At 33.8% G+C, this 23,971-nt stretch overlaps 1 protein-coding gene and 1 long non-coding RNA gene across 5 annotated transcripts in view; both read left to right on the forward strand.

Moving 5' to 3' along the window:
- The window catches only part of LOC106073296 (coilin-like), a 51,005-nt gene that overhangs the window by 682 nt on the left and 26,352 nt on the right, over nt 1-23,971 (forward strand). Inside the window, exons 1-2 of one of the 3 annotated variants that reach the window (XM_056019717.1) lie at nt 10,203-10,228; nt 21,365-22,490. In XM_056019717.1, coding sequence (XP_055875692.1) covers nt 10,218-10,228; nt 21,365-22,490 — 1,137 coding nt within the window. In that variant the 5' untranslated portion in view covers nt 10,203-10,217. Of the gene's footprint in view, nt 1-10,202; nt 10,229-14,706; nt 15,005-21,364; nt 22,491-23,971 lie in introns of those variants that run through there. The other 2 variants (XM_056019718.1, XM_056019716.1) reach the window with 2 other exon arrangements.
- LOC129924529 (uncharacterized) lies at nt 1,078-3,007 on the forward strand. Of its 2 annotated transcripts, none has more exons than XR_008776486.1 (3): nt 1,078-1,626; nt 2,141-2,440; nt 2,545-3,007. It is a non-coding gene; the product is annotated as an uncharacterized LOC129924529 (long non-coding RNA). The 2 variants fall into 2 exon arrangements; XR_008776485.1 differs by having other exon boundaries at nt 1,078-1,323.

Genomic DNA, 23,971 nt, shown 5'->3' on the forward strand with positions numbered 1-23,971 from the left:
AATCCAAAATTTTCCCGACATTTTTTTTGAAAAAAAAATCCAATTTGGTAATAGGCGATATTATGCCGACCACGCCTGATCCGGTTGTTTCTGTAGGCACATAAACCTACCCTCCAAACTGACCAAAGCTGTACCGTCGCAAATTAATATTAAGCCGAAAAAAAAAATTTAGTTTTTACAGTTTCTTATTATTGCTGTAATAGAGGCAACGCCATATTGTTATGATGTTCTGGAGAGGAAGTAAAGAAATAAATTTCTCTGAACTATATATATTGTTTGGGAACATTGTTTTAAATAATATTTCCCTAACTAACCGCTATATACTATATTATAGTTTAGGATTAGGTTTAGACAGTTTAGTAGGATCAAAATAATAGGTTTACTGCTAGGATTAGGGTGGTTTAGAATTTAATAAGAATTAGGTATGTATAGAATTAGGGTTAGGGTAAGGTTTAGAATTAGGGCTAGGGTTAGGTTTAGTCACAGTTTAGTGCTAGGTTTAGGGTTAGGTTTAAGAATCTTAAACCTTGCAGGTTTAAGAATCTTAAACCTTGCACTAAACCTATTCTAAACCTAACCCTAATTCTAAACCTAATCCTAAATCTAACCCTAATTCTAAACCTAATATTAAACCTAGCTCTAAACTTATAAACTTATTCTAAACCTTATAAACCTACTTCTAAACCTAATTCTAACCCTAAACCTAATTCTAAACTTATCCTAAAGCTAATTCTAAACCTAATCATAAACCTAATTCTAACCCTAAACTTAAGAGGAGGTAACTCTCCATCCCAGAAGTTAGTGTAGTGCTAGCACTAAAATCAAAATTTTGATAATAATAATACTAAATTCCATCAAAATAATATATAGTTCAGTGATACTTGCTCTTAGTCATAGACATATATATATAGACTGGACGATAAAGTAAAAGTTATTATGGGAAACATTTGGGAAAAGATAAGTTTGTATGAGTTATACAGCAGTTATGAGCAGTGTAAAATTAAAAGTATTTATAGTTGTTGTTTTTTTCAGTCATAACCTATATAATTGATAGAACCCCTTCTGTATTATTATATTAGATACTTCGATTTTCCGGTCGCGCGAGATTTTTTTTGGTTACCGGAACCGGTAGTATTCGTGCGGCAGTATTTAAGCCGAAAGCAGTGGTAATTTCGTTCCAGTCTGGTTTTGTCTTCAAAATCAGACACCAAAGGATAATCGGAGCCCTTTGTTTGTTCAAGGATCGGATATCAGTTAATTCTTTGGATTTATATCAGTGCTTTTCTATCGTCTTCATGGAGTTCCAGCGTGTTGAGCATAGGGGTAAGTTGACCATCCATAGTTTTTTTATTATTCTAATAAGCATAGTTATTTAAGTCATCCCAAGTACCTTAATATCTAATCTAACTATTTTTGTTCATATTATCGCAATAAGTGTTCCACTTTTTTAGTAAAAATGGACCCACTGCATCAGGTATCTTGGCTAGAAAACGAAACTAGCCGCCATTACTAACCGGAAATGATAGATTCAATGGTTATCAATGGCTGCATAGCTTTTTTGTTAGATCGATTTTTTTAAAATCCATCATCAAGAACAGTTTTATTTAGTCATCCGTGATTTTGAATGTTATTTATTAAACTTTTAGAATGATTTTAACCTAGTTCAATTGTTATTTTTCGTTTTTAGTTAAATTTAAGTGATAATTCTTGCAATAGCTGGTAATATAATTGCGATAATTATAAAACAATTTTTATACACGATTTTAAGTGATTGTTACCATAATAATCACTACTAATTATGTTATAAACAAGTTATAAACAAAATAAAACTCAAATCAATTGGAATATCATTTTATTTCAATGAAAATAAATTTTCAGATATTAATCTATAGATCTACTTAAATCTACTATATTCTGTATATGATTTAGGATGATTGTAGAAATTTATTTTAAAGTAAAGGCTTGGCTGGACTTGGACTTATGAAGTTGAGCCTTCTATTTTACATTAAATGTCTTTTATCCTTTTATAAACTAATCTTTAAACTGCATTTTATTAAAATTGTACATGTGTAATTTTGTTTGAAACATTTTTTTTTCACAATTAAATAAAGCTAACTTTTTTTTGTTACATTTTCCCCAGATAATGTGGGCGTGGCAGGCCTTGATGTCGATGTTGTTGACAATAAGTTTTGAAGGCATATGTCCGAGGTGAAGAACTTTTGTAGGAAGATTACCCGCAGCTGGCACCTATTTGCACCTTACTTGGATAAAAAAATTTCTATCGATGCTGCTGGCAAAAAGACACCTATCCAAGACAGCACTGAACGACCTAGTATGGTGAAGAAGTTGCGACGTGAAGGTGATGTTGAGGCTACTGAAAGGCAGGTAACACAGAACAACACTGTGCTTGTTGTTGCAGAAAAGCGGTTAGTCTTTTAAGGTAATAACTTTACCATTTTCTTTCGTAAATTCATTTTTATAGTTTCAAAACAATTCCTTTTTAGGTGTCTCAACCCTTTTGACATTTATTATATTTATTAACAGGGCTTTTTGGCAAGATGTTGACTGGACCGTGGATGACACTGATCTACAAAATGAAAGATGAAACATTTTAAAGATACCATTTATGCAGCTATTATATTTATTCTCTTGTTTTCTAGATCTCTCATGTGAAGGTCTGCATTGACAAACTAAAGGCCATTGTGGATTCTCCAGAGAATCTCCTTTCAATACTAATTGATTGCTTTGGCCAGACTCTGGATACTGAAGATCTCGTTCTGAAAACCCTGAGAAATGTGACTGTTGATGAAGTATTTATCGAGATCACTAAAGAACTTGCTGAAGGTTTTTGTAAGGTGCTACAGAGACAGTACTTCAATTGATAATTTCCAACTACAAACAAATCCATTATGTGCTTACCCATCAAATAGTTAGATATATTTTATTTTAAGGGAACATGTTGCATATCTGGGATATTTATTTAATGTGAAAAATATAATTTCACAATCCAGCTGATAATTGTGCTATGAACCATTTATATTAAGTCTTGATAATTTTACCTTTTCAGCAAGCCTACATTGGTATGCATTAAAATTATTTATTCTATTTCAGCAAAACAGATAGGGTACACCCAAACAATGTTCATCTTCAAACAATCATGCATGATCCTCGCAAGCTTTGGATACTGACATACATTTGCAAACGCACTCAGACTGATGACATCAAGAAATCTATATTTGTTATTTACATTATATGTAAATTTAAATACTCTTTTTTTTTTTTAATTTTGTAAATCTTGTATAATTATCTCTAAAGTCTAGATTAAAATGTTACAGCTCTCAAAGTATGAAATAGAAATTTTTGGTTTTTATTTTTGTGTTGTTTTTCCAACATGTTATTCATCCAAAGTTTATTATAAGTATCAGCAAAAAGTTGTTCATTTCAGTTAAAAGCCTAAAAAGTAATTTACGGCTAAAAAAGTTGCAACATTTTAAGTGTCAACATAATGAAAACTTCTGTCTCAGATTATAATAAAATAAACAAATAACACATAATCATGCATGCATTCCTGTAGAAAACTTCATTTAAATTTCTCAATTAGTTAAAAATTTATAACCAACATAAATTTTGGTTGTTATAACCATAAGTGTCAACATAATATTTTGTCGAAAAAAACTCAAACTTGTCATTCCACATTTATCAAAAATCAAATTTTCAAAAAAATTCTTATCTCAGTGTTAAAATAGAATAAATAAATAACACATATTCATGCATTTCTGTTGAAAATTTCATTTGCATATCTCTATTGGTTAAAAAGTTATAACCATTTAAGTGTCAACATTTGTTTTTTGTTTTGTCGTTTTCGAAATGTCGACCCACATTTAAGAAATTAAAAAAAAAAGTTTCAACTTCTATCTCAGAATTATAAAGAAGAAATAAATACCACATAAACATGCATTTCTGTTGAAAATTTCATTCAATTATCTCTATTGGTTTAAAAGTTATGACCATTTATGTGTGAATATGTATTCTGTTTCTGTCGTTTATCAACACCTACCCCTACATCAAGGGCTTAACAAAAAAAAGTGTTAATAGATATCCCAGATTTAAAATTGTCATAATTATCAGAACATAATTGCGCATTTCTATGGAAAATTTCATTACATTATCTTTAAGCGTTAAAAAGTTATAGCAGTTTAAATGTATAAGCTCCTCCTTTCGGTCACAATTTTTTGGGTATTTTAATAGGCTAATTCTCCGACACTAAAATGGTCATAACTTATGTTCTAATTAACCTAGAAGCATAAATGAGGTATCAATGAACTCCATTCAAAAAGATCTATCTAACTATACTAGTTTCATTTAGATTCATTAAATTTGAATTTTTTATCAAAGTACCTATATTATATGCATAGATGATATATATAGACTGGCTAGTTTAATAGTTAGTAGTAAAAAGTATGAAAAGTATTAGACCTAGTTATTACAAATATTAGTCATATTTATTAGATTTAGATCTATCAATATTAAATTAGTCACAGTCACAGTGATACTGAATTATTCTGACTTACTGAAACTAAAAGTTAATGTGTATAATATTCATTTTTTTTTTTCAACCTTTAGAATTTATCCTTGGCCTATCGTACTACGAACATTAGAGCACGTTCTGCTCATTTTCTTTGACTTTTTTGACTAAAAACTAATTCTAACAATTTGAATCGATAAGACGACCGCCATACATTAATAAAGAAGCCATGTCAACAAACATAGATCCACATGCGCACATATCCGGTCTTTTGACACTGTTAGAGATAAGTTCTTTTTTTTTTTAAATCTCGTGTTACTGTATTGTCTTATTATATTATATATAGATCTCGATCAAGACTAGAGTGGTTTGAATCAGTCTAGATATATATATATATATATTCTAGATATGAGATATTTTTTATTTTTTTTTATATGGCTCCTTTTGTCTCGAAAGGCAATGGATGCGCCCAAATGAGTCACTGGTTTTGGCTTAATCTTGAGACGGGGCAGAATCTGGTGTGGCTAATCAAGCCAATTCTAGAACGGCAGACTTTGCCACAATTCATACATGTGTATGCCTCTGATTTAGGGCTAGCAGACAGGGCAGCTTTCTTTTTATCCCTCTTGATTAAAGCCGCTTCAATTCTTTTGTTCTCAGCAAGGGTTGTCCCAGCACGCACAGTCTGTCTCCATGCACTCCGGTCTTTGGCTATGTTTTCCCACATACTTTCGCTGATGCCTGAGGCTCTCATGTCTCGCTTGCAGACATCTCTATATGTTAGTCTTGGGCGGCCCTTGGGTCTGACTCCTTCCACAAGCTCAGCATATAAGATATCTTTCGGGATTCTGCCATCTGGCATGCGGGTGACATGTCCGAGCCAGTGTAATCTTCTTTGTGTCAGGAGAGCATACATGCTGTTCATATTGGCCAATCTTAAAACTTCCTGATTGGAGACATGGTCCCTCCAAGAGATGCCCATTATGCATCTCAGGCAGCGCAAGTGGAAACTATTATATATGATATATGAGATATATATATTATATATATATATACATATATACACATATATATATATTATATTTATATATATATTTAATATATATATATATATATATATATATATATATATATATATATATATATATATATATATATATATATATATATATATATATGTCTAGTTTCTTTAATTTGAATACTTTTGATCTAGATTTATTCTAAATTCTAGAGTGTCTAGACTCTAGACTTCAATGGCTGCTTACCAGCTTTTGAAAAGTTCAGAAAAGTATCAGAATTAGAGTATCATGATGCCTGGCGCTATGCGCTATTAATTTTAACTCTTTTGATATGATGGCCCCTAGATTTTTCTAATTTGAACCCTGCCTGCAGACTTCCAAATGGGATTAGAATATGATTAGATTTAGACATTTAGATCTATCATAAGATCTATGACTATATCTAGTAGACCTACCGGCCATCTATATAGATTTTATATACAGGGTTCGTAGCCACCTTGAAAACCTGGAAAACACCTTGAATTTCATATTAAATTCAAGGCCTTGAAAAAGCCTTGAATTTCGTAAAAAACGGTGAATAAACCTTGAATTTTAAAACTGGACCTTGAGTTCTTTCCCTCCCGATACCTGGTGTTTATTTTCGTTTTTTTTTCCCGGCTACATTGAGCTGACCAGTGACGACACTTCTACACTGCCTTTCACCCACTTGTGAAGCGCGACCTCGTGATTGAAAACGACCTTGGCTCAAGCAAGCATTTCACTTAGCACTGTTTTCCTTTCACTGTTACGACTGAAGACGTGCTAGATCTAGTCTGTAGTGACTATTGTCTATAACTAGAGCAATTAGAAGCCTAATGTGAAGGCTACACCCCTCCGGACCCTCCCTCGCCGAAAATCTTCTTCTTGTAACAGTAAGAGTGACTCCGCGTGGAAAGTCCGTATATCATCTTATCTTTGTGTCTTTCTGAGTATTTTATTAGATTTTGTATTTGGAGATTATGATTCAGTGTTTAAGTATAATTGCTACCGGTACTTTACTTTTGAGTCTTCTCACGATCCATCCTTCTCATCTAGCTAGAAATAGTATCTAGATTTAGATCTAAGTTAGATCCAGTGAAGATAGTTCGCGCTTAACCTGAAAACTCCGTGAATTTAAGGATCTAGATACAGGTACATCTAATGTCTAGATTGCTCTAGAAATACGCTAGATTCTAGATTTACGCTAAATCACTAGAATCTAGTAAAGATAATTCTCTCACAGCCGTTAAAAGTCCGCGAAGTTTAGTGACATTGAGTTAGAATCTATAGTCTAGATCTACGATAGATTCAGTGAAGATAATTCGCACACAGCCGTGAAAAGTCCGCCAATTTAAAGACTTAATTAGATCTAGACTGTAGAAGCAGTGACAGCCGTGAAAAGTCCGCGAAATTAGTGACTTAGACTTAGATCTAGACTTAATTTATTCTAATCCAATAGAATAGAGTGAAGATAATTCTCTCACAGCCGTGAAAAGTCTGCGAATTTAGTGACTTAGAGTCTAGATCTACTGTAGATTTAACGTAAATATTTCGCACACAGCTGTAGAAAAGCCCGTAGAAGAGTTATTTTGGTTGTAATTTACTTAAAACTGATGGAAAGCAAGTCAACTGCTATAGTAAGAATGAAATATTTTTTTTACAAATCTATGTCAATTTAAGAAAATTTCCCACTTCAGATTGCGACAGTTTTAGCTGAATTACATCTCATATTTTAAAAAAGTTATTCTTCTGTAGTGCAAGCTTGTGTGTGTTTTCTAATGTATTAAAAAGTTGCATTTAAATGCTTAGGAAACACTAGAGATGAATTTATTTTTTTGGGGGGGAGGTATGATTTCAACTTATCAGCATACATTTTAATGAGAGTTTTTAAATTTAATATATATATATATATATATATATATTGTTCTTTTTACATATTTATGTCATATCTATGTAAATATATATATACATTATATATATTGCTTGCTATGGTGCGATGCATACCTTGAAAATCTAAAACTTTACCTTGAAAACCTGGAAAATCATTCATGAAATTGGCTATGAACCCTGTATATAGATATGTATTAAATATATAATAATGCCTACTTTACATGACTATAGTAAGTTACTGAGTATAAAAGTACTATAAGTCTGATAGAATATAGATCTAATAATAATATATAAAATGGATCTAGACTGCTAGAGTCACCAGAGATGTAGATTCCGAGTTATTAAATTAGATCTAGATTATAGATAGATCTAGATTGAGATTAAAGTTGTTTTTTTCTATATCCAACTAAAAACTAATCATTACTACTACTAATAATAATAATAATTTTATTTATAAAGCGCTGTTAACAAACAAAATGTAGGCTCAAGGCGCTGTAACAACATTACAAACAAAAACACGAGAGCTAAAATGACAGTTAATCTAAAAAAGTTTTAAACAGATAGGTCTTAATGTTCTTCTTAAAAGTGGTGTAGCATGTTGTCTGTCTGAGATCAATGGGGAGTGAGTTCCAAACCTTTGGTCCGTGAACTGAAAAAGCCCGCAGACCGTAGCTTTTGAGGGAGAAACGTGGCACTACTAACAGCGTTGAGTCCATTGAGCGCAGGGCTCTCTGGGGGACATATGGAGTAATCAGTTCGCTAAGGTACAAGGGCATCTCATTGTTATATATACACTGATGACAAAGTGTGGCGACTTTTTAATCGATTCTTGCTTTCACAGGAAGCCAATGGAGCGTGCGCAAGAGCGTAGTAGCAGAATCTTGTCTAGTTTTTTTTAAGGACTATTCGAGTGGCGTTGTTCTGTATATGTTGCAGCTTGGCTATTTTGTCATCAGGTATACCTGCTAGCACGGAGTTGCAGTAGTCAAGGCGGGAGAGTATGAATGCCACAGCTAGCGTTTTTGTTGACTGTTGTTAAATATGGTCGGATCTGGCCTAATCTGCGCAGCTGCAGATAAAGACCTTTGCAGAGCTGACTTATGTGTGGGTCGAAAGATAGTGTTGAGTCGAAGAAAACTCCAATATTCCGCACTACATGGACAAAAGGAACATGGCAATTCGTGATAAAGAGAGAATCTGTGCTGTCAACTTTTGAGACATTGTTCCTAGTACCAATCTTAATTATTTCTGTCTGTCTTCGTTCATCTTGAGTTTATTTTCAACCATCCAATCGCTCACCCTTGCAACGGTACTACTGATTTTCTCTGCCAGATGCGACACCTCTGAGGGTACTGATGAATCGTATAACTGTGAGTCATCAGCAAAGAAATGGTATAAAAGATGCCGGTTGGTCGTATGACACCGCTGAGTGGATATGTGTACATAGTGAACAGTACTGGGCCAAGAACTGATCCTTGGGGTACTCCGTACTTCAAAAGTAAGCTTGTTGATTCCGTCCCGCTAACAACGACACTTTGGGTGCGTTCCATCAGGTAGGATCCAAGCCACTTTAGGACGATTCCTGCTAAACCAAAAGTTGCAGAGAATCTGGCCATCATAATTTCATGGTCTAGCGTATCAAAGGCTGCAGACAAGTCCAGCATGGAAAGCATTGATATGTGGCCTTTGTCGGAATTGTGAAGTAAGTCGTTTAGTACCCTGACCACTGCTGTCTCTGTGCTACGGCACTTCCTATATGCAGATTGAAATTCTTCCAAGAGACGAACTGTTCAAGATGAGAAAGAATTTGCGCTAACACAATGCGCTCCAGAAGCTTTGACAGGAAGGGAAGATTTGATACCGGGCGATAGTTTTTTTAGACATTCCGGGTCAAGACTGGATTTCTTTAATAAGGGCCTGACAAGTGCATGCTTAAATTGCTGTGGTACAATGCCTGAAGTCAGTGAAGAGTTCACAATGTTAGTAATTGTAGGTACAAGCTCATCTAAACATTCAAGGAGCAAGGAAGTTGGAATAGGATCAAGGTCACATGACTTATTTGGCATCTTTAAAATAGTACTTTTGACATAATCTTCAGATACATGCTGAAACTCGCAAAAAGGAGTATTTTGAAAAATTGGCGAGTGGTCAAGCTGTGATGAGAGGGATGGCATGTCATTTCTAATCTGCTCAATCTTCCCAATGAAGAATCTATTGAAGGAATCAGGAAGTTCAGATACTGAGATAGATGATGGCAAACGTTCGTTATTTGCTCCCCCTAACATTTCAGCTAATGCTTTAAAAGCCCAGTGTGATAGAGATCCACTTCTTCAAGTTCTTGTAAACAACTTGTATCAGCATGAAAAAGAGTCAATATGCTTAACATTCTCTTCCTCTAAGCATTGCTCTTTATCTGGTTGTTCTTGCTTGTCTTGCTTAAGAACTCAGCAGAGATTCAGCAGCTTTCTCTCAATTGCTTTTCAAAGCAGCTGGGTGGACTCAGAGGCACCCAAAGGTCCCGAAATTTAAAAAATGCCAGTATAATAGTTTAAAGTTTAAATATTATACCGCCCACGCCCAATCCCGTTCTTTCTGTGGTCTTACTGTAGCTAATAGACTCATAAACCTACACTCAAAAGCTCTACCATTGCAAATATTGTTGTTTTTGGATGATGTTCTGAAGAGGAGGTTTAGTAACTCTCCATCCCAGAAATAAAAAAAAAAATAAATAAAGAGCAAGTATCACTGGAACTAGATCTGTTTGAATGTTTCTCCAGTACTGATATTAGAGAGTGTCACATTAATTATTAGGCTAAAAATGAATGTGTTTTTTTTTATTTCAAATGTATATTATATTATATGCGCTTTTTTCAGCCATAGTACTTTAAAAATTTATCAATAGAAAATTAACTCCTCCTCTCCATAATTATTTTTCTTGTTTCAATAGTAGTATTTATTTTGCTCTTCTGTATTTCACTATCCTGTTAGGATTAAACTTCAATACCTTTTTAGTTTGTTATTAGAAAATGTTATATTTGGTAACGAATTATGGGAGACTGGATGCTCTTTTTGCACAACAAAAATTAACGTTTATAAATCCAAATATATATCAATTTAGTTTAATGGGGTCAAATCAACGTTGGCATGTTAATTGGAATACATACATTTCCTCAGCAGTGCTGGTTAAGGGGGTACTCCCTTTTGCATTTCATTTGCATCATTACGACACCATTGATGATAATAGTACAACTAATTGTTTTTTTTGTTTGTTTTTGTTTAGCCAGTTTAGCATAATGTGAATGTTAATATAAGTATAGGCCTACTATTAATTAAGCATCTAGATAGAGAAAATGAAGTTTTTGAACACTAAGTTATGTTTGCGCTCATTGAAAATAAATGGGACACTGTTGCACCCATAACATTACTAGTAAAAGTTTTTAAAATAAGATTTTTTATACAACAATAGAATTCAAGCTATACTTGCATTAGAACTGAATATATAGAGGCTGGGTAAAACATTACATTGAAGGCCCCTAGTTTTTCAGGTCAGTTATTTGGCAGCTGTCTATCCGCACGTATGATGACGTACTGACGTGACCTACATGATACTACCGACACCGTCTAGCCAGTAGTGACCTTGTGACCTGATTACCGTAGCGATAGACAGCGCGGCGCTGCCACTTGCGTAACATTCTTCAAAAGGGTCCTTCGATGTAAAGTTTTACCAGTTATTTGCTGCAACATCTCAGCAAGCATTTATTATAATATGAATATTATATTACAATATGTTGTGGGTACTATAAAGGGACACCAATTTGAATTGTATAGAGCCTATTTTTCAATATCTATAAATGCTGAAATACAACTTTCTTTTAGTCTGTAAATACATTGTACAATTATTCTTTTATTAGTGATTCACAAAATAGTTTTCTATTGCCATAAATGTTTCTATTACAAGGTCTCTCTTTCTCTCTCTCTCTCTCTCTCTCTTGTCTGTCTTTTTGTTAGTATTTTTTGTGTGTTTGTTTGTTCAGCAATCCTTAAACAATTTAGTAAACATAACTGCGTTAACTCTGACTCTGAAATTGTTTTCCACGTTTAAATGGGATTGATTTTTTTTGTCACTCAGAGTAAAAAGAATGCTTCGATTACACTTTTATAACTTTTTTTTTTTTTTTTTAAGAAAATAATATTAAAAGGAATGTATGCCCTTTTTCTATAGTACAAAGCAATTTTTATAAAACAAAAAATCATTTTTATATTAATGTTTGAAAAGTTATACAGTTATCATAATAATTCTACAATCAAATTATACCTAGATCTACATATTCTGTTAGAATTTCAATAATTTTGATCGAAATCTGTGGTTCTAATTGTTGGATCAAGATCGTTTTTATTCTACTCATCGAGATAATAAAATAATAGTCTATATGACTAATATGAGACTAGATTGACTAGATCTAGACTCAATATATAATGATGATTATTACTGAGTGACTAGTGTGCTGTTATCATAATCACCATGTTATATGATAACTTGATCTAGATCTATGGAACTATTAATCTACACTCTACTTAAAAAAATAATAATCTAGATCTATTTCGTGACTGAGAATTGCAATTATTCTAGATCTGGACTTACTAGACTTAAGTCTATCATCTGAATCATCATCTTGTTTTTGAAATTTGGTGATGATGTTTCTACTATTGATATTGGTTTGGATGGAAAGCCAATTAGAAATAGATGGCAGTGGTTATGGCTGTCTGAAGTTTCTATTGATGGATTTTCATATGAAAAATGGTGCAAAAAAGATAAATAAATAAAAAAAGATAATAAATCTGGGGCATGTTTTTGTACTGCCTGCAGCAAGACCCTCCTTTATGGAACTTCTGGGAAAAAAGACTTAATGAATCATTGTGATTTAGAGTTGCACAGAAAGGCTGTGAAAAGTTTAATCCAAAGTACTAAATTAACTGGCTCCTCAAGCACAATGCAATTCACAAAAGACAGCTTGCAAGACAAAACAGCAGAAATAAAGGCCATTTTAAGCCTGTTTATTGCTGAACACAGCTTTCCATTTTCTTTAGTTCCTGATCTTTTAAAATTGAGCCAAAGGCTTAGCAAAGATATTACAGCACTAAATAGTATCACTTTATCATGTCAAAGTGCAATATACATAACTTCTCAGGGAGTTGGGCATTCCATTCGAGAGAAATTGAAAGGTAAATTTATTTCACTGTATATATATGAAGCTATGAATAATGCTGGAAATAAATTTTTAAACATAAAGGTACTATATTATGATGATTCATCACAAAAAATTATAAGCCAGCTGCTTGGCACCAGAGAAATGAATATTTCATGTGCTTCAAATAATATAATAATATGCTGTTGGGGAAATCTTAGAAGTCATGAACATAAACTGGAACCAAGTAATGTCTGTCATGATGGATAATTGTAATGTAATGAGGGAAAAAAGGAAGGTGTTGAGCCTAAAATTAGAAAATTAAAACAAACACTTATTTGATGTCAGCTGGGACACCATTCACATGATAAATAATGCAGTGAAGAAATTTTTTGTACCAATGAAAAATTTTTTCAATTTTCAAAGTTTAGCCATGGATATTTATTATGATGTTGAGGAATCACCCAAAGCTAGAAGTGTATTTAAAAAAAAATACAATGTTTATTAGGTGCCAGTGAAGGGAAATCACTAATTCGCGTGATACCCCAGATTTCTACAAATTAATGTGGTAGCAGAGAGATTTTTGGATCTGTTTGACTCTGTTACTTTACTACTTAGCTTTTTTATCTCCTGCAGAAAGAAAGAGTGATGATATATTTCAAAAATATGAAATTGTTGACAATTAGGGAAGCAAATAAAAGAATTAGAGAAGACAATCTAAATCAGACAGCAACATTGAAAGAAAAATTTGAATTTTAAATGCTCTACTAGACAATCAGGATAAAACGGTTTTAATCGCTACCTTGTACAAAGGCATAACAGAACAATTTCTTCCTTTTTTGAAGAAACTTTTGCAGAACAAACCACATGTGCATGAATTACATAGCGATATGTTCACTTTCGTTAAAGAATTTAGTGGAAATTTCATTAAGCCAGAATACATTCCCATGTATAGCACTCTTCTGGGTAGAGAGGAATTTCATTTGTATGTTCATTCTTCCATCTTTGGCCAGTATGTCTGTTTTTTCATTGCCAATTCAATGTGCGCTGGAACCCATTGAAGAACAATTTCCTTGCCATTGATGTTAAGGTTTACAAGAGCTGTCCTGAGTCACGAGTTTTTCAGGCTTTGAAGGGCTGTTTTGACAACAGTCAGTAAGACAGTTTGGCTGTTTGGTGTACATGGGTAGTTTATTAGTGTGGTAGCTGCTAAATCCAGTGCTTGCATTTCTGCTCTTTTACTGAGAGATCTTTGGTGTCCAGTCTTTCTCCATTGAGCCATTCAATTAGTATGCCAGCTCCTCCTTTTGTATTGGATTTTTGAGAGGATCCATCTGTGTAGACTCTGACCCTTTAGTTGTTGGGGTAATGAGCTTTTAGAAAATAGTTCACTAATTCCTTGAGCTCTGTTTGGTTGTGATCGGATATTTTTGTTACACTTTGGATGCTGTCTCTTATAGAAGGGAGGGAACTCTGGTCCCACGGAGGAAAGGCATTATACTGCTTCAGTGACTCAATTCCTAAGCGGTATTTGAGTGGGTGCCTGTCTTATATGATCAAAATGCTACATTTAGTGATAGCTTTAGTGTTAGGGCTAGGTTTAGTGACATAATTACACTAAAATTATTGTTAGATATAGGGTTAGTGCTATGGAGGTTTGGTACTTCTAGTGGGGTTAGGTTTAGAGTTAGGGTTAGTGCTAGAATTAAGTTTAGATTTAAGTTAAGGGTTGGAGCTTGGGTTAGTGCTAGATTAAGGGTTAGGTTTAGTGATAGGTTAAACCCTAAACCTAATTCTTAACTTACTCTTAAATCTAATTCTAAAGCTAGACCTAATTTTAAGTGTAACCCTAACCCTAAACTTTTAGCCTTTCACTAAACTTATCCTAAATCTGACCCTAAACCTAACCTTATAAACCTAAACCAAACCTTAAACCTAACCTTAAAAACTAACACTAATTTTAAACCTAATCTTAAAACTACCACTAAACCTATCATTTTGATCATACTAAACTATAATGCTTAGTTAGGGAAAAAAAGAATATATAGTTCAGTGAAAATGTTTTCTTTACTTCCTCTTCAGAACATCACAAACAAAATGGTGCTGCTTCTATTACAGCAATGATTTTTTTTTCAGCCTAATAATAATTTGAGATGGTAGAGCTTTTAAGTGTAGGTTTAATGAGCCTATTGGCTACGGAAAGAACCGGATTGGGCATGAGCTGCATAATATATAATATATATATATATATATACTATAACTGATCCCAGTCTTCACCAGGATTTGAACCTGGAACCCCGTGTTTGGAAGCCAAGCGCTTTACTGCTCAGCCACCAGGACTCTAACCCTAACCTTTGGACATACTGGTGGGTCTTTATAGCTCCTATAGTTCGCTGTGTGTTTGTGAAATGTACATTCGAAAGTTTTATGAATATCTCATTGTAAACCTCATGAAAACAATTTGGCCAATCTTTCTCCAGTGGCATAGCTAGGGTATATGATGCCCAGTGAGGCAGCTTCTCGTGATCCACCCCTCCTCCCCAAAAGGAATAAAACAGCAAAAAGACAATTTTCTTTTCAAACTAATGTGCAGTAATTTTAAAGTGTTGCTAACTCATGAAATTAAAAAAATAAAAAACACTAAAAATGAATCTTGCATGTTTTCTTGCTGGCTAATAAGTAATATTGTATTGAAATCATTGTTTTCCCATCAGCTCATGTTTAATGGACCAATCGCCAATCTATTGAGTCACACATTTTACATCGTGGATCGCAATTAATATTTGATCAACTCTACTTCTTACGCATATAGCCACACTTACCGCAACTGTCAGAAATAAGCAAATAAAGACAATATGCTTTGAAAAAAAAAATAACACGAACAAGTGCATTGCCTTAAGAGATTCAAAGAAAACTAGTAAACTTGACTCAAGCTGTTCTACAGCTTACATTTATTTTAACAAGAAGGAGATTAACAAAGTAGAAAAATAATACAGTAGTTTGTGTTTGTTCATGTATGAACAGTATGTATGTTGTTTTTATTGAGAAAGTTAAACCTTAGTATGATGCCCCGTGCGGCCCGCACCACTCGCACATTGCTAGCTATGCCTCTGTCTATCTCCATCACCAGATAACAAGGTCAATAACTTTTTGTCAAAACAACACACTTAAGATATTACCGTAGGCTCATATTTCATACCCTTGTTGCACTCTATGTATCACTTGTTGCAACAACAACTGGAGCATGATTGTGCCTTGAGTTGTCTGATGAGCAGTGATGGGATTTTTATGAACATTTATTCTTATGCATTTTTCTGTTTAAAAAAATCTAATTTTGTTCCTGATATTTTTTGACCCAAAAATATCCAAATGTTTTGGGTTTTGTTTTTTTTTTTCAGTTTTTTTTTAATGGAAAAAAAATCAGATTTTTTTTATTTTTCCATTTTTGGAAAAATTTGAAATATGTCCTGATTTGTTATTATGTGCACATTGTATATAGAGGGACTTTTGATGGTCCCACAATTACGCTGGGCAGGGCACGGAGAAATGTATGCCAAAAGTAGACTATTCAGTGAGCTGAAAGGTGGTCTACGTAACAGGCACCACATGGAAACTCTTTTAAGACCAACTTAGGCACCATCTTGTTTTAACTAACATAGCGAGTGCACCTGGCTGTAGGTGGCTTCAGAACAAGACAGCTTAAGATCACTCACAAAAGCCACTTGATACACATATGAGGTCAGAGGAAAAGCCACTGTGAGGACAGATGAAGACAGCGAAAAGAAAATCTAAATTGACCACATGTGGGAAATAGTTATGTCTGCGCTGGATGTTGCTAAATATGTAGGTCAGAGCTGGAGCTGTGTATCCACAGGAAATACTGCATTCCTCATTAATTTTAGACTCAAAGACATCCATCCATCCATCCCAGTGGCGCTACAGCCCATGGAGGGCTCTGGCCTGCTTTAACACATCCTTCCATTCAGATCTCTCCTGGGCCTTTTGTCTCCACGCCCTAACCCCAAGCTGCTTCAGATCTGCTTCCACATCATCTATCCATCGCATTTTTGCCTGTATACGATTTTCGCCCCTCTATTGTCTGACATTCTTTCAAGGTGACCTGCCCAACGTAGTCTGTTCTTTTTTATTTCGTTCACTATTGGTGGGTCTTCATACTATTGATATATCTCATGGTTAGTGCGTGTCCTCCACCCTGTTTCATCCTGTATGGCACCATAGATTTTCCTAAGAATTTTTCTTTCCCAAGTGTTAAGTAAATTTTCAGATATCTTTGTCAGTGTCCAGGTCTCACTTCCATACATTGCTGCTGGTCTTATTATGGTTTTGTATATTATTTTCTTGGTTTTCCTTGAAATCGTTTTGCTCTTAAATAAATGGTGGGTGCTATAAAATGCCCTGTTGCCTCCTGCTATTCTTTCCTTTATTTCTGTTAGTAGGTCATTTTTTAAATTAATAGTACTTCCTAGATATTTCAAGTTTGGACGTTTTCAAATTCGTGGTCTTTGATTTTGATATTTTGTCCCTCTGTTTGATTGTCTCTTGTCATTGTGATGTACTTGGTTTTACTGTCATTGACCTCAAGTCCTGCTGGTCGAGATGCTTCTTCTAGTTGTATGAAGGCTCTAGCGATGTCAGATATACAGTCAACCTCTACAATACCTTGCTTATGCCGATGACATTGCCTTATTGGGTAAAGAAACCTCAGACTCAAAGACACTCATTATTATTATTATTATTATGGTCTATACATTACTATGGAATAGATTGGATCTAGATCTAATATTCAAGATAATAGTCATCTACTGGCAGATTTTGAGTAGACTCTAGATAGAGATTGATAGATCTAGGACTAGATTTTATTGACAACAAATGATAATGGTTATAATAAGCATCGTCTTTCATGTAATTTAGGTGGGACCTGTCTGATTCCTATTTATTTCACTCAGAAATAGTTGAAATTGCTATCAAATGCGTGGCGTAATGCTATTGCGAAATAAAATAATATTTCATGGTGAAGATTTAAGCAGATCATTTTCTTCCTAATGAATCTTCAAATTTGGAAAGCAAAATAGGACAAAAAAATTTTTACATGTTGCCAACCTTATTTGTTTTCTATGAGGATAATAACAGCATCAATTCAGTTATAATTTATGTGAAAGAACATAGGCTTATGCTTGCTGATAAAATTTCATCATACTTTCCAAATACACCTGATGTCCCGTGTGAATAGGCCAGAAGTCCATCCACAAAGTTGAAGATGTTCCGGAGATGTCACAGAAAGAGTTTATTGAACTCATTAATAGTGATGAAGCTAAAAATAATTTCTCAATGTTAGTTACACATTTCTGAATCATTGTTTTCAGTCATATCCTATTCTGTCTGAGATGTGTTGTTCTTGTGCTCTTATTCTTCCATTTACAACCACATCTTTGTGAAAAAAGTTTTCCAGCTTATTAATTATTAAGTGTAAATTCAGAATTAGTGTTGATGCAGAAGATCACATTCGTTGTAATATTGCAAGATTTGCCCCGAAAATTACTGATATAGTGAAAGAAAAACAAATTCTACTTTCGCATTAACATAATGGATGTCAGATTTTGATTACGATTTTATAACATTAGCAAAATCCCACTTATGAAGTAAAATAATTTTAGGGTTGGGAGGTTGCCGCCTATTGAGGAATTGTATTGGGGGTTTGCAAAACAAAAAGGGTTGAGATACACTGACCTAGATTTTGATTGAGTTTTTTTTTTCTAGATAGACTATTACTTTATATTAGATACTAATACTTTTAAAAGCTCAGAGTGGTAGTGCCATAGCAACTTGTAGATCAGGCATGTCAAACTCGGACCACCTTGCATGCGGCCCGCTTGGCCACCTAAAAAATTATCAAACTAATGTTAAACTATTACGCTGGAAAATAAAAGATGGCAAGATACTTGAATTGAAAAATAGTATTTGTTAAACTGAACAACGAGATTAAGTCTGCAGTAAAAGCCAGCTACATTTTTTTCAAACTTAATTGCAAGCCATAGTAAATCATTTAGTGAAAGGAATTTTAAGAAGGAGTGTGTCGTTAAAGCTGCGGAAGTCCAGAAAATGTGAAAGCATGGAAAGAAATAACTTTAACTAGTAACACTGTGGCACATAGAATAATTGACATGTCAGTCAGCTTGTGTGTGAACAATTAAAGAACCAAATAGATTTTGAAATATTCTCATTGGCTCTCTATGAGTCAACTGATGTAACTGGTATAGCACAGTTGGCTATACTCATAAGGACCTGTGACAGGAATTTTGAGACATGAGGAAATACTTGAGCTTTGTTCTATACATAACACCACAACAAGCGATGATGTTTTTGAGAAATAACAGGAAGTGATATTGCAGTACAATTTACTTTTGGTAAAGCTAGCTAGTCTAACAACGGATGGCGCACTAACCGTTATGAAATAGTTTTGATGCAAAGCTACTTGCAAAAATAAGAGAGACCAATGCTAATTTTAAATTAGCTCATTTTCAGTGCATCATTCACCAAGAAACAACGCACAAAGCAATTACAATTCCAACATGTCATAAGACTGGTTTCAGTCACTATCAATTTTATTCGTGCCCGTGGCTTAAATCATCGCCAATTTTCAATGTTTCTGAATGACATCGAACATGAAATTTACTGGCTCTCCTGTCATAAAGAATTGAAGAGATTTGTTGTACTGCGTGAAGAAATTGTATTGTTTTTGAACATGAAAGGTGAATCTGTTGAACATTTCCATACTGACGAATGGGTTCAGGATTTGGCATTAGCAATTGATCTCAGTGGTCACCTGCAAGACTTGAATTTGAAACTTCAAAGTAAAGACTAAATTGTCACAACTGCTTGTGATCATGTGAAGTGCTTTCAAGCAAATATGAAGAGAAAATCTTTTTCACTTGTCAGGAACTAAAAAGATTAAATACGGCTACAACGTTTGGTAAATATGTCTTACACCTGGAATCGTTAGTAGATGCTTCCACTGGCCGTTTTCATGACTTGGTTTGATACGAGCAAGAATTTTCGTTGTTTCTATCTCCATTTTCATTTGCTTCTGAAAATGCTGCTGGTAATGTGCAACTAGAGCTGATAGAATAGCAGTTAGATTCTTTGTTGAAAGCGAAGAATAAAGAAGTGGCTGCACCAAAATTTAGTTATTTACCTAAACGGTATGCTCAATTGCGGAAATTTGCAGCCAGAATTCTAGCTATTTTTGCAAGCACTGATCTCTGTGAGCAGTTCTTTTCTATAATGATAGCTACAAATCACCTCACCGTTCGAGATTATCTGATCAAAATTTGTCGTCAGTGATGATAGTGTCAGTAGCAAACAAACTTCTACCCGATATTAATAAACATGTATCCCAGAAAGATGTCAAGCATCAGGATAAAGAACAAAATGCACAATCATAGTAATTTTCAATTATGGAATTGTACTCCAAATTTAGCTAACTAAGGGACATGTATGCCATTAATTATTGTATTCTATTGTATTTTTTCTAATTTCATAAAACTAGTAAGCTGTTTTGCAACTGATTTTTTATTGCGGTCCCTCAGGATATAGTAAGTTTTTTATGCGGCCCATACACCTTAACGAGTTTGACATGCCTGTTGTAGATCTATCTGCATGAAAGTTAGCCAAACAAGAAATCCTAAAAATGCATTTTTATTGCTGAACATTCTCTCCATCTAAACTCTTAAGCATTGCTCCTCATCTTGTTGCTCTAGCCTAAGAACTCAGCAGAGATTCAACAGCTTTCCCACAATTGCTTTTTTAAGCATTTTAGTGAACCCAGAGTAAAGTTCTTTCTTATTCATGTACAGTTTAATGACCAGTGAAACAAACATACTTTTGAAGCATTTAAAAAAACTAGCATGTTTTGATTTTCAAACACATTCATTCTTTATGTTTGAGAGAGAAGTTGGTGCAATACCAGTTAAGTAATTATTTATTATTGAATGTTCAAACTGCCTGGACCAGATATTTTTTTATAAAGCATAGAATCTGCAAAAAGCTCTCAAAGTCCTCTCATCTAAATGTACAAACAATAGTGCATTGCATACATTTTGTGTGTGTGTGCAGTAAAGCTCATGCAGTGCAATTAATATGTAACATTATTTAAAGAAATATTAAATAGAATTATTAATTCTACATAAATTTAAAAATAATTCAACAACTTCTTATATAAGTTGCCGCATCATGCCATTTCTAGATTGTTCCCATCACTGTATCATGAGCAACCAGTAGTTTACGCCAAGTGATGCTTTGCACATGCGAGGTATATAATGGTGCAGGTTGTGTGCTTTTGTTTTTATTTTTGTAATTTGTGCTGGGTTACATGCGTATGCGGTGTATATGCGCAAAAATATGGTACATCTATTTAACTATAGATAGAATTTTATATATATTTATACATATGGTCTTTTATAACATTAACTTTTAAAGTATTACATTTTAGCCTTTTATGTACATGTGAAACCTTTGATAAGGTAAGCTGGGAGTGAAATCAACAGCCTGCTTGGAGTTAAATAAAAGTACTTTCCATAATAATACAAGGGCAATATAAAAAAGGAAATTGAGCTTGCTTTTGAATATTTTAACTGTTACCATCATTGTGAACATATATTTCTTGTCTATTGTGATGCTTAAAGTACTCATTATATTTTTAATTTCAGATGCGTTAGTACATTGAATGAAGGACTATTTCCAAGTTTAATTAGCCAGTCAATCTCTAAGAATCAAGAATTTAATGACACTTTGGGTACTGGAGAAAAAATAGTTGAAGGTGTTGTGAAAAAAAATAAAATAAAACATTCCAAAGGCAAGAAACTTGATAAAAAATGTATTGCAGATAGTCAGCTAGATGAAGACTTTAGACCAATGAAAGAACAAAAATGTGATTTTGCAGACGATGGGCGATGTTCAAATTCAATTCTTTATTCAAATTCCAATGATAAAACCATGATTTTAAGTAATACTTGTTTATCTAATTCATCTAATGTTTCTAGAGAAGAAGAAAAAAATGAAACTGAAGAAAAGAAAAATGACTTTTGCTGTCACACTAGTGAAGACAAAAACACTATTATTTCGTATGATCAAAATAGTTCTACTAAAAAGGGTTTTCATAATGGAAAGGTTGAAAACAATCTGGATACAAGAAGTTTGTCAGCATTAATACAGAACTTACAGAAACAACATCCTGATGATGTATTATCAACTTCATTTTCAACTTCAGATGTACCTTTAAGAAATTCAATCTCTGGTAGAAGAAAAAGAATTCGCAAAAGAAAAAGTAAAAAAATTAATTCTAAGATAGATGAAAATTTAAAAGAAATTCGAAGCAATTTTACATTTAATCAGTCTGAGAAAAATAAGTCATTAAACCAACATATTAAATTTTATGAATATGAAGAAGATATGATGGAAATAGCCTCTGAAAAATCAATCCATTTAAATACAGAGTTTTTACCTACACATTTGTCTAGGCCTGTGGAAGACAAGAGAACTAATAATTATGGGACAGAGAGTAGCATAAAAGAAAATAGCAGCAAATTTACATTAGAGAGTTTGCATTCAAACACTGAAACTTTCAAAAGTGATTGTATACAAGGTATATCTATTGACCCATCAAAAAAATTTGATGAACTTTTAAAGGAAAGTCAGTCCAGTGGCAAAAAAATGGAGATAATCAAGTCACAGACAGGACATTCTGTATATAATTATCATAGAAAGAAAAGAGATGCAAATTACCTCATTGACCCTAGTTTAGATGTTATATCTAATGTTTCAGCTGTTGTACAGGTAAGATTTGTTTTGTTTAAATGTGAGCTTATTAAATTTCAGTTTATTTTATTTTATGACAGCACAAATGGCTTATTTTATTTTATGACAGCAACATATGGTTATTATTCAAATGTTTGATAATTAATAAAACTATTGTATTTAGCACCCCCCCCCCCCCCAAACCAACCCTTCAGTTTGAGAAACATTTCCCTAGAGACTGCATAACAGCTATACCTAATTATAAATGCATCACTTACCACACTTATCAGTACATGTAAAGGAAATTACAGCTGTCATAATAAGGTAGAAAATTGTACTGTAAGGGATAGGTTTAAATTTGTGTGCTTAAAAATGGTACACAATTTTTGTTAAACCAATGGAAAAGATAATCCATATTGTTAAAACAACTTAAGGCCTTAGTCTAGACTCAAAATCACATTTGCAATGTGGGTGCATCGGATAGTCGCTCCGGCTTTTGCCGAGTATTCTTCATTTTTTCACTATTTGGGGATATTCGGCTCCGGTCGAATATCACTACCGGATAGTTGGCAGAATAGTAAAAAGTACACCTACATAATATGCATAAAGTGGACCTCGTTCCATTAATGTCTGTTGTAGAATGTATTAATGTTTATATTAAAACAAAATAATGTGCTTAAAAATAGAACCTATATGAATATGCACCAAACATCTTTTATGATAAAGACAAGGTGTGTTAATATAAATAGAAATGAGACTTTACATCATAAATGCGCTTTACATACAGAGCAGCAATGGCTGGCACATTTTTTCAATTTCTCTTGACCTTTGAGTAGGTTAGTTAACATGTTAAAATGTTATTCATTCCTTGACTACGTCATACTGACCAGACATCTGTCCTAGCTGTGCGTGTATATTTCCAGAGGTAGAGATGAACAGCCCCCACCCCCTTTTTATTTGTTTAGACCATCACATTGAGTTTATTGATAGACAGGTGACAACAAGTCAAATACGATGGACGTAGCTTTTATGTCAGTATATCGACACTATCTAGAGGTCACACCTTTCGAGGGAACTGCGTTTGTTTACTTGGTAGTAAATCTTTATTAGGGGGCTGGACTATAAGAGCCACACCTCTACAATAGTAACCAGGTATATTTCCAGAGGTATAAATAAACAACTCCCACCCCTTTTATTTGTTTAGTCCATCACATTGATTGACCGGTGACCACAAGTCAGATACGATGGACGTAAGCACTCTCTAGTGGTCACACGAGGGAACTAGGTTTGTTTACTTAGTAGTAAATCTTAATTAGGAGGCTGGACTTCAAGCCACACATCTACACGGGCAATCGGACAAAAAGTTTGCTTATTTGGAGAAAAAAATATGTATCACGTGGCTGGGCTAGAGGCCATACCTTTCCATGTAGGCCGAGTTACTTGGATATACATCTCAATTAGTAAGCTGGACTAAAGTTCACACACCTAAACGAGTGACCTTTAGCTACACAGAACACAAA

The sequence above is a fragment of the Biomphalaria glabrata genome, chromosome 2 (assembly GCF_947242115.1).
Source record: "Biomphalaria glabrata chromosome 2, xgBioGlab47.1, whole genome shotgun sequence".
Classification (NCBI taxonomy): Eukaryota; Metazoa; Mollusca; class Gastropoda; family Planorbidae; genus Biomphalaria; species Biomphalaria glabrata.